The sequence below is a fragment of the Chenopodium album genome, chromosome 14 (assembly GCF_948465745.1).
Source record: "Chenopodium album chromosome 14, dcCheAlbu1.1, whole genome shotgun sequence".
Taxonomy (NCBI): domain Eukaryota; kingdom Viridiplantae; phylum Streptophyta; class Magnoliopsida; order Caryophyllales; family Amaranthaceae; genus Chenopodium; species Chenopodium album.
In genome coordinates, this window is record NC_137847.1 from 14,058,974 (window position 1) to 14,071,140 (window position 12,167).

General features: G+C 31.2%; 2 protein-coding genes across 2 annotated transcripts; one reads left to right on the top strand and one right to left on the bottom strand.

Moving 5' to 3' along the window:
- Positions 1 to 1,052: 1,052 nt before the first annotated feature.
- Positions 1,053 to 6,270, bottom strand: LOC145578976 (putative inactive purple acid phosphatase 28). Its single transcript, XM_081636271.1, has 5 exons — positions 6,047 to 6,270; positions 5,785 to 5,932; positions 3,649 to 4,064; positions 2,332 to 2,819; positions 1,053 to 1,462 (listed from the first exon to the last, which is right to left on the bottom strand). Exons 1-4 carry the CDS (start codon positions 6,230 to 6,232, stop codon positions 2,349 to 2,351), a joined length of 1,221 nt encoding a protein of 406 aa, XP_081492397.1. The 5' UTR covers positions 6,233 to 6,270; the 3' UTR covers positions 1,053 to 1,462; positions 2,332 to 2,348.
- Positions 6,271 to 7,675: 1,405 nt separating this feature from the next.
- LOC145577817 (protein FAR1-RELATED SEQUENCE 5-like) lies at positions 7,676 to 11,742 on the top strand. Its single transcript, XM_081635254.1, has 6 exons — positions 7,676 to 7,730; positions 8,426 to 8,940; positions 9,038 to 9,177; positions 9,867 to 10,088; positions 10,725 to 11,409; positions 11,473 to 11,742. The coding sequence occupies exons 1-6, from the start codon at positions 7,676 to 7,678 to the stop codon at positions 11,740 to 11,742; spliced, it is 1,887 nt and encodes a 628-aa protein (XP_081491380.1).
- Positions 11,743 to 12,167: the final 425 nt, after the last annotated feature.

The following is a 12,167-nucleotide window of genomic DNA, read 5'->3' on the forward strand; positions in this document are numbered from 1 at the left end:
TGTTGGTCTACCCATCATAGAATGTGCTTTCTCAGTCCTCGTATACGCGAACTTATTAGGTTGAGTTGTAAACACCAAAGGATGAAAAGAAGAATTTCGATGCTTGATTTGAACAGTCTAGGGGAGGTTGCTCCTATGAGAAATCCTATTAACGACTTAGAAAGTCTCGAGTCATTAACATACCATTTTGGTGTAGGTTTCTTACTTAAATTTAGCTTTGCTGTTTGGAAGATGGTATGGCAATGAAGGTCCTAAAATAGATGATGAAATTGGTTTTAATAAAAAATAAAAAAAATAAATAAATAAATAAAAAAAAATGATTTACTCGTTCATCAATATGTTTAAAAACTACTACAATATGTCAATATGACATTAATAGTTACAATCAGAGCTTCGTCCAAGCTGCAAAACTAGGTAATAAACTTAATGCCAAAAATATAGGAAAAATTGACATTATCAGTCCCAACTATGGCTGATCTTTAAAAAGTATCAACTATCAATTAGCAGTTTAGCACAGGGCAATCCTAATTTTAGAGGATTCTTTTCAAACAACCACTAATATATTCTTAACCGGTTTGACCAATTAACGCCGCCACGTGTCTTGTTTATGATAGGCGTAGCTAATAAAATTAATCCTCCACCACTCTAAACAATCCGTCCATTTACTCTTTTAGGCCTTATTTTCTTCACCTTAAACAATAACCATTAGGATAAAAGACCACTAAAAATTCAACACGTGACAATTTCAATTGGTTTACCCGATCATAATAAGCTAGAGACTGTTTTAAGGACCCCCAAAGTTGGAATCACCATGGGTTAATCGATAATTGGGACCTTTTGAAGACAAATATCTATAGAACTATTTTCCTATTTTCGTATTAGACTAGTATTCTTATTTTCTTGGGTGGTTAGAGCGCTTACAGGCTTTGAGAAATTACTCTGTATGATAAGGGCCGCTTGAAAAATATTGTGGATACAGCAAGTTTTTGCACCCATTAGCTATTACTCTAATTTTATTATACACGTTTAAAGGTTTAATATACAAAACAAAGTTTAAAACAAAAGCATTTTGTCCATTGGCATTATTTAGAATTGAAGGAATCAGATTGCAGAATTGCCAGCAAGTTAGCAATTTTAACAATAATAATACTATCCTTGATAATGCGAGTAGTAGCCTGATGTTACAAAGCTTACAATTCGTTCGTGTCACACGTTACCTGCAGCTCTACCATTATTATTGCAGTCATACAGTCAACCGCTGAAGTCATAAGAGCATCTGATTATTAGCTCATCCAGATTAAACCAAAAATTGCTTCATCAATCATCATGATTGTAATAAGCAAATAGACATATGAGCCACAAACAAAGCAAAAAGTTATCATCTTCATCCTGTCATAAGCTTACGTGTCACAAAAATCAACCTGATTTTCTATATATTGAAAATCCTGAACTGAAAGTGCACCTGTTGCAGAAACATGTAAATTAATATTCATCATTAAACAATATTAACATGGATGAAATTGCATGTAAAAAAAGTCTATCCACTCAATATTACTGCTTGATATCTTCGAAAAATCAAAAATTCTTGATCAATGGAGGTTGTCCACCCTTTCCCTTTCCCCACTTCCCCAATCTATAAGGTGCTTAAGCATAGCATTAAAGATTTCGACTAAACTATGCCTTAGATATCTTCTTGGTGCGCATCTCAGATTGTGTTCACAACCCATCCCCCTCCCCCCGAAATTAAGAACCAGAAGCTACCCAGAACACAAACCTTGACTGAAAGGAGATCTTTATGATAAATAACATCTACCCTAGCATTTTCCAAACAGCAGAGCAAGTTTCCAAATGGTCATATCATACTAGTTTTACCCTAATATAATAATTGAATTCATCATTAATTTTTTTTAACCATAATACTATACTCCCTTGAATCTACTATTCTAGTAAGAGAATGGCCAAGGATCATCTAATAGCAATCACATTAAGCCTTAGCCTTATAGAAATCATGCTTCATTTTCTTGGGAAAGCTGACAGTTATATCTACCCTACACTTCCTACTGAAAGTCTTTTGAACAATAAAATGCGATTGTAACGTCTATTGGGATTAAGTGCACATATAAATGCCCATTAAGGCATTTTACAAATCAGTTAGGCTAGTTGAGACCCAAAGCAATAGTGTAAAAATGGTTTGTCAGCACAACTACGCAGAAATAGTAGTATTTAATTGTCATTAAGAGTAAAATCTTGATCCAAACAAATGGAAAAATTCAATGCCAGGGGAAATATACATGGTAGATGGATGTTAGATATAACAAGGACATTACGTACCTGAAATCGAATAACTTTCAAGAATTCTGATCCCACAGTACTTGTTCATCAATCTTGCTCAACAATTTATCATCCAGCCGTTTCCAAGTACTGATTTTCTCCAAACCTATCCAAGAATTGTCCCTCTTTGAAAGTTCAACTTGAACAACCCTTGCTCTCCGATCCCAACCTACCCTACCATATCCATGATATCCCGAACCCCCTCCATAACAAAACCATATACCATCCAGATTTCCACAGCAATCATTGTTGTGATCATGACCTAGGAAGACACCTTTTACGTTCTTCATTGAAATTAATGATTTTAGAACTCCAGAATTAACAGATGAACAAGCTACACTTTCTCCAATGTGGCCAATGACTTTCTGATAATACAGCTGTCTGATTTCTGGGATTGGAATGTGAAAGAAACCAAGTGCCAGAGGTGTCACTCTTGATAAACTTGACGAAGAGGAGCCTCCGCAGTGATTGCATTCTCCATGCTCATCCTGTTAGTATTGCCTGCAACATATTAATCAATGAAATCTATATATACAAGAACTTATGATAAAATGAACACCATATCAATTAATACAACGCTTGGGTTTAGACAATAAACTATTAGTATCATTCTTGCTTACATAGACTAATGATTAACTTGCACATACTTTACCTAATAAATTCACACATCCAAGAATAATACTTGGTATAGAAATAGGTTTCGAATTCTAAAAATGATGTGACAAACATCGATATTAATCTCAAAGTAATGGATCCAAAAGGATAGATATGTATCTTATTCAACCATAGACATCATCACATCATGTAAGGATAAAAAAGTATGATAGGAAGATGGAATGAAGTCAAACAAGTTTAAATCGCTTTTAAAGACAGTCCACATTGGTCTCAATCAGTAATAGTCCAGAGGTGTCTTTCGGAAAAAACTACAATCTCAGACAACAGTATCTTGCACTTCTAAAGGAAAAAACTACAATGTTAGACTTATAGCTATTTTTCTTTATAAATATAAAGCAAATGGTACAGTTTTCTTTGGAATCTTAGAAGTATGTCAACAAGAAAGTGATAAAAGTCATCAAATGAGAATATAAACCATGTAAGTAGTGTATTTGGTGAATATGTCATTTTTAAATTTTAATATATGACACTTACTGGTTCCATGCATGACCTAGTCTAATTTTCTTACTATGCTACAGAATCATTTCTAGTCTAATGTCATAGCAACAAGCACTAACATACTGGTGCATGATACAAACACCAGTTTAACAATTATCAAATAAATTGGAATATAGCCAGGCATATCAGACAGGAAATTCTGACCTGTTCTGTTGGAGAAAATCCTTTCAGCCAATTCAGTTGAGATTCTCTGATCCATCCATATGTTCGTCTCCCTTCCACTATGGCCCTGTCTCCGCTATCAAGAAACAAGAGGTTCAAGACACTAAGGTTGGCCAATAGAGAACCATACGGGCCATGCACCGAAAGATTGTAATTTCCAAATCCATCAATGCCAGTCAGCAGATCTGTTTCTTGATGACCAGAAGATGGATTCACTTGAGAGACCGAATAATCCATGAGTGAAATCAATGACATCAGTTCCTCACGATTCATAGTAGACTCTTGGTCATGATTCCCTAAAACAGCAGCCCAAGGAAGCCTAGATTCCATTGCAGGTTTGAAAGCTTTAAACAGTGACTCAGCTGCATCGGGCGTGCTTGACCCAAATATATTGTCTCCTATATAATTGAACCATGAAAACATTAAGTTCCACTGCTAAATGCTTTCTAATTCTCTAGTAATTAACACAACCCCTAACCCTAATGTGTGTGTGTGTGTATTTTGAGGAAATTCTCAAGGATAATACAGCAGCTTGACAAGGCAGTTCCTTTCCTACCCTTTGTTGGAGAGTTGGATGATGGTTATTCAAAGCTACAAATTACAAAACACATCTAAAGTAAATTCTTTCATTAGGATGTCGAAAAGCACGGCTTCCTCCGAAAAGCATGGCTTCCTCAATAAATTAAATTTTGTTCACCTCTTCATTTGTGCATTACATCCAAGTGAGTCAACAATGAAAAGTTGCAATCTTTACACACGGAGAAAGTCAATTTCTACAAGAAATTTTTTCAGCGTACATTGCAACGACATCCTTTGTAATAAGCAGCTTCTTAAAGATACTAAAGCCGGAATATGGTAGTGAGAAGGGTCAGAGATTAATAATATTCTTGCACGAAAAAATTAAGATTTTACAACCATACATCCTAATACCAGAAATGTGAATACATCTAGATGCTCAATATTAGCAATAACTAAAAGGAAAGCATCCTGTCAGTTTCCTAAATTACATAGACTATGAGCAAACGAGCTGCAATCCACCAGCATAAGGTGAAACACATTTTGAGCAAAGCAGATTCCTGCAGAAATGCCTGACTTCAACATTTGGACTTCCAAACTTTATACATTTTTTTTTCTAGCACCTCCATTTACATTTTACAGCTAATAAACCTTGAAATGTGCCAAGACTGCAAGCAACAGCTAACTTCATTAAACCCCACGTAAGATTCTTAAATTTCAAAATTTGAAATCTCCAATCTTGTTAAGTATCAACGCCATAAATTGAGAACTCCACAATGCTACAGTTACTGAGTTTAAGAATCCATGTCGTAATCTTTACATAAGCAACCCAAGTTACTGCCAACAAAATCCCGACTTGTAGGTGATGGTGCAGGTCAACAAGTTGGCGCTTTTTATTAGTACAGCTGCTGAGATTTGGTAACAACTTGAAAAGTCCCAAACTCCTATAGCTCTTAAAATCCCATCAACAATTTTCTTCTTGGTCATGACAAATAACCAAGTCAATGGTTTATTCAGCTTGTATACTCTCATCTTCAATAAACCAAATCAACACCCAGTTTTTTTTTTTTTTTTTTTTTTTTACCACCAATCACTAATTTTTAACAATCCAACAAAACTCTCCCAGTATCGTAAGTTAAGAAAAAGTTTCAGTTTTTATAGTATCATCTTCTCTAGTTTTGCACTCCAAGAACCAGCATATCCTAAAACTAAGACTAGCTACATAAATTGAGCTAATTCTACTAATTATAACAAAAGTAACAAAAATGGAAAGAAAGACGAAACCAACAATCAACTATGGTTACATAAATACAAACACTATATTTATCATATACTACTTTCTTACAAAAGCTAACTATAAGAATATAAAACTAGAAACATTAAGCATTAACTAAACATAAATAACATCCGTTCAAAAAAAAAAAATAACATCTGTTCAAAAAGAAAACATTAATATACCAATTTAAGAATATACGTAATTAATGTTTATAGTCACACTTAAACCCGCATATATAAAACCCAAATTAGAAACAACATAGTTATTTAGGAAAAAAAGACTGAAAACAAAGTTCTGGAAAAAAAAAAAAAAATGAAAAATTTTACCAGTAAAAGCTAGAAAATCTGGTTTCTCAACTTCAATCAATCTCTGAACAAACTTAGTGGTATTAAGATCTGAACAATACTTAAATTCCGAAGGCGAAACCCCTTTACATTTCGTGATCAACCCTTGTCCAAAATGCATATCAGCCACCTGAAAATCAAATCACGAGAAAAACTTACTAAAAATAGAAGGGAAAATCAGGAAAAATAAATAAACATTACCCAAAATAAAAAGGATTTTGATTTTGATGATGATTAGAAAAACCTGAAGGATTTTGAAAGTGCCATCAGAGTTGAATCTCAAAGGGAGTAGTGGGGATTTCTTGAGTTTGATGTCATCAAAATTGATTGAAAGATGGATGAATAATTGGGTGTAAATAAAGTGGATTGAAGTGAGGAGGATGATGAGGAAGATGGCAGTTACAGACCATTTTGAGCAGAAATTCTCCATTTTTAGCTACTCTAGCTATCTGGGGTTTGGAGCTTAGTGTGTAGTTAGTTTGAAAATTTCTAATTATGTTATCAAGTTGTTAACAATAATGGAGCTTAATAAGGGCTTTTCTCTTTATATTATTTTAGTTTAGTTTAATTCAGCTCACTTTAATTCATTTCAGCTCCAATAACTTTAGTTCAATTCTTAATTTCTTACTTTCATAAAATATTCAGTTCAATTCAGCTCCAATAAGTTCAGTTCACTTCAGTCAATCAGAACAGGCCTAAGTGTTTAAAATTACAATTTCACAAACATGCTTGAGAATTTGACATGGATGTAGGGCATGCAAGTAATTCGTAGTAACGTTTGTCGGTATTAAGTTGTGTTTAAATGATATGTCCCATATGAGTATCATTGTAACATCAATATATTTCTTCATTAGTGTTAAGTTGCTAACAAATGCAAAAGTTTAGAATTTCAATTTTATAATTTTGTTAGTACCAAATAATTTGTTTGGGTAATATAGTGCTATCTAAACACAATTTGAGAGCCTAATGTACATGACATATATCGTTTTGTCATGTATGCCATGTACAACTATGCATTATTAAATTATATATATATATATGTATATATATATATATAGGAAGGCTCATGTAAGAACCCTCCTTTATATAAGAACCCAATCTTATATAAGTACCCATCCCAGCCATTCATTGGTTTTAATCTAACCATCTAAAATACTCCTTTAGTAATGACATTTATGTAATTCTTTACATTTTTTTTTACACTTTTAACAAATTACCATAAATCTTAAGGTTATTCTTTCCAATTTCTCTCTCCTCGGCACGTCACTCTCTCTCCTCAGCACTTTCTCTCTCCTCAGCATCTATACATCAACGAAAATAATTTGGGTAAGTTTATTACTTGTTCAAAAATTCTAATTTAATTTTATTACTTGATTGCTTCGATGTATTTCCAGATTTTTTATTTCGATTTTTTTGTGTTTTTTATTTCGATTTTTTTACATTTTTTTTGTTCGATTTTGGTTATTTTTCTTCCGATTTTATTTTTTTTTTTTTTTTTTGCGATTTTGCTTGTTTTTGTGATTGTGCTGTTTTTTAATGTGTGATGTTTAAATTTTCATTTTTTGTCCAAAAATTTTTTCCGATTTTTTTTCCCAAATTTTTTTCGATTTTTTTCCAGTTTTTTTTTTCGATTTCCAGATTTTATTATTTTCAAGTTTTTCGATTTTTCCAAATTTTTCCAGTTTGTATTTCCAGATTTTTCGACTTTTTTCCCAGTTTTCTTTTTCGTTTTCAATTTTTTTTTCCAGATTCTTTTTCGACTTTTTTTTTTTTGCTTGAGTTTTTCTATTTGCTTGAATTTTATTGGATTTTAATTTCAGATTGTATTTTTTGCTTCAATTTGTGTTTTTGATAATTAGGTTTTTGCATATTCATGGATTTTGATGGTGTTGAACATAATTCTCCTTCTTCCTCTGTTACTCATTCAGGTAATTTTAATTGTTTTAATACTTTAATTTCAATTTACTTAGATGTTCTAAACTTTACTTACTTGCTGTTCTAAAGTAATTTTGTGAATTTGTTGATTATGTTCAAAAGTTGTTTTAATGTTCTAAATTATTTCTAGTTATGTTCTAAAGTAATCCATTATGTTCTAAATTTTTCCACTTTATTCTAAATTTATTATGTATGTTATAAAGTAATTCACTATATTCTAAAGCAATATGTTATAAGTATGTCCGTGATTTGCTATGTTCTAAAGTATTCAGCTAAGTTTAATTGTTTTAATGCTTTAATTTCAATTTACTTACATGTTCTAAACTTTACTTAGTTACATGTTCTAAAGTAATTTTGTGAATATGTTGATTATGTTCAAAAGTTGTTTTAATGTTCTAAATTTTTCCTGGTTATGTTCTAAAGTAATTCATTATGTTCTAAATTTTTTCACTTTATTATGTTCTAAATTTTACTACGTATGTTATAAAGTAATTCACTATGTTGTAAAGTTTATCCTTAATGTTCTAAACTTTTTTTTGTATGTTCTAAAGTTTTCTACGTATCTTTCTCTTTATGTTTTAAAGTTTATTTTTATGTTATAATATTTTCTACATATTCTATGACTTTTATTGTATGTTCTAAAGTTTACCTTCTAGTTTTAAATTTTACTTTTTATGTTCTAATGCAGTTGGTGTTATTTATCGTACTCCTGAGGTTGTTGGATCATTTAGCCTTGGTGGTACCACTAAGGAATGGATTTCAAGTGTTCCCGAGGAGTTAAAACCCCGTCTGGGGATGATATTCAAAGATCCTGAAGAAGGTCTTAGTTTTCACAAAGCATATGCAAATGCCGCTGGGTTTACTTCTAGGAAATCTACTACTACAAGGAAGAAGAATAACAAAGCTATAATTGCTTTTCAATATGGAGTTTGCAATAAGGAAGGTTTCAGGGCAACAAAAAAACCTATTGATCAACAAACCGTTGATGAAGAAGGAAAAGTTCGTATTACTAGGAAACGTTTAGTCACTCGTGTAGGATGCAATGCTCACATATGTATGAGATATGATGCCGGAAAGTATGTTGTTAGTCATTTCAAAGAAGAACATAATCATTGTTTATATACTCCAAGTTGTGCAAAATTTCAAAAGGATAATAGGAAAATGCATATTATGCATAAAAAGTTGATTATTGATAATTCAAAGGTGATTTATTTTTATGTGCCAAATATTGTTTTAATTGTTATGATTTACTATGTTCTAAAGTTGATCCTTAATCATAGTAATTTTTTTTTATACACAGGTAAATGTTGGTCCCGTGAGATCTTATACTATGATGAAAGAATTAGCTGGATCACATGATAATGTTGGTGCATCTAAACAAGATTTCAAAAACTTTTATAGAGATTTGATGGCTTATATTGCTGGATTAGATGCCCAAATGTTTGTGGATAACTTTCAAAATAAGAAATTGCTTTGGAGTGCATTTTTTTTTACTATGATGTTGATGAAGAAGATAGACTTTGTAGAGCTTTATGGGCTGATCCTATTTGTTGAAAAAATTATGCAATTTTTGGCGATGTGGTTTCCTTTGATACCACATTCCAAACAAACAAATGATGTTCTAAATGTAGATTTTTTTATGTTCTTAAACTAATATCTATCATGTTTTGATGTTCTAAACATATAATCCTTATGTTCTAAATTATGTATGTCTTTCTAAACATAGATTGTTGATGTTCTGGCATAGATTGCTGATGTTCTAAACATAGATGCCTTATGTTCTAAAATATATATATCATGCTTTCATGTATTAAACATTATGCTTTTGTGTTTTACATTTTATGCCTTGTCTTCTAAACTAATATCCATCATGTTCTGATGTTCTAAACATTATGTCTTGTGTTCTAAACATTATGTCTATAGTTTATTGTTTATGTTTTAGATAATTCATTATGTTTTTAAACAAGTATAATATTGGCAAGTTTAATAATTAAAATAAATTACTGTGCTCTAAAGTTTATCTTTAATGTTCTAAAGTATACCTTTATGTTTCACAATTTACCTCTATGTTCAAAAGTTTACCCTTATGTTCTAATATTTTCTGCATATATAATTTGTGTATATAACAGATATAATATGATCTTTGGTCCATTTACTGGAGTTGATCATCATAAGAAATGTGTTACTTTTGCGGCTTCTTTTGTAGCTCATGAAGATATATCATCTTTTGAATGGGTTTTCAAAACTTTTCTTAAAGTAATGGGAAATAACGAGCCTGTGTGTTTGATTACCGATCAAGACCCTGCAATGAAAGTTGCTGTTCGTAATGTTTTTCAAACTACAGAACATAGGTTTTGTATGTGGCATATTATGAAAAAGGTACCTGAAAAAGTAGCTCGGGCAATTACCCAATAAACTGATTTTTTAAAAAAAAAACTTTGTGCATGTGTTTGGCATTTAGAGATTGAGCCGACAGAATTTGAAGAAAAGTGGAACAAAGTTATTTCAGAATTCAATTTGAACAATCATGGATGGTTGGCAAACATGTACGACATACGTGATATGTGGATTCCAGCGAATTTCAGAGATTTATTTTTAGGTGGCATCATGAGGACCACATCTAGATCAGAAAGTGAAAATAATTTTTTCACTATGTTCACAAATCCCCATTTCACTTTGATTGAGTTCTACATGAGGTAATATGTAAATGTCTAAATATGTTCTAAAGTTAATCTTTATGTTCAAAAGTTTTTCTTGAATGCTCTAAAGTTTTCTTTTTATATTTTATAGTTTTACTATTTATTTTATAACTCTCTTTTATGTTCTAAATTTTGTCTTACATGTTGAAAATTTTTAGTTTAATGTTTTAATAATATTTAGATCATAATAATTATTTTATGTGTATTATTTTAATATGTTCTAATGTAATTCACTTTATGTTCTAAAGTTATCTTTTATGTTCTAAAGTTAATTTCTATTTTCTATAGGTTTGAATGTGCATTGGATGCTCAAAGGCACACTCAAAATAAAATGGATAATGATTCGAAGAATAAGCGTCCAGAGTGTAAGACTCCAATTCCTTTAGAAAAAGATGCTTCCGAGTTGTTTACAACAACAATTTTCTATGATTTTCAATATGAGCTTGAAATTGGATGTTTTAATTGCGGTGTTGAGGAGATGAAGAAGGACAATGAGATTTACATTTTCAAATTAAGGGAAGGATCTAGGAGGAGGACTTTTGATGTTGTTTTTGATCCAACTACCTTAGATACCAAGTGTTTTTGTAAAAAATTTGAACGTGATGGTGTGCCTTGTAGGCATATGATTTGGGTGTGGAAGGCAAGGATGTTAGAAAAAATTCCCAAGACCTACGTTCTGAATAGATGGTGTACAATGGCTTATAAGAAGCCCATTTTTGATTTAGAGGGTAATGTGTTGGAGGAATGTCTTAATGTAGTAGATAAGAAGATGCTATTAAATGATTTGTGGTCTGAAATTCATGCTTGTGTGATTTTAGTGCAAAACAATGAAGATGATCTAAGTGATCTTGTCAAAAAACTTCGAGCCATGAGAATAGATTTGGAACAGAAGAAAACAACAAGTGGAAGCAACAATCTTTCTAGCAAAGTTAAAGACATTGAAATGCTTATTGGAGCTAGTTTACCTTCTGAAGTTTTGATCAAAACTCCTAAAATTTCAAAAAACAAAGGTACAGGGGTTCATGTTCCAAATTAGGTTAATGTTCCAAATGATATCAATGTCTCAAATGATACCCATGTTCCAAATGATATCAATGTTCCAAATGATACCCATATTCCAAATGATATCAATGTTCCAAATGATACCCATGTTCCAAATGACACGTATGTTCCAAATAGTGACAAGAGAATGAAGAGTGACAGAGAAAAAGCTGTTGAACAAAGTCAAAAGAAGAAAAGATTATGTAGAGCATGTGGAGAGCTTGGTCATCATGATAGTCGTAATTGTCCAGGGAAAGTCAAGTGATATTGTAAGTAATCATTTTTTTAGTTTTCTTATGTTCTAATTAATAATAAATTAAAATTATTATATAATATATGTGTTAAAGGCTATTAATGATATCTTAACTTTTTACTTTGAGTTTTAATTTAATAAATGTCTCTTCTGCTCTTCATATCATTTTGTATATGTTCTAAAATGCATCGAATATGTTCTAAAATTTATTATATATTTTAATGTGTTTATGTTCTAATTTTTTTTAATTTTTTTTACAGGTTGATGGATATGCTATTAGTACAACCGCATGGGACATTTTATTTTTAGGAAATAATCTCATTTACTTGCAAATGGAAAAAATTTTGTGTAATTTTTTTTATATTTATTTTGTATTCTTTTCAATTTATTAACATAATATCATATTATTTTTTTGTCCAATTATTCTTTAACAATAG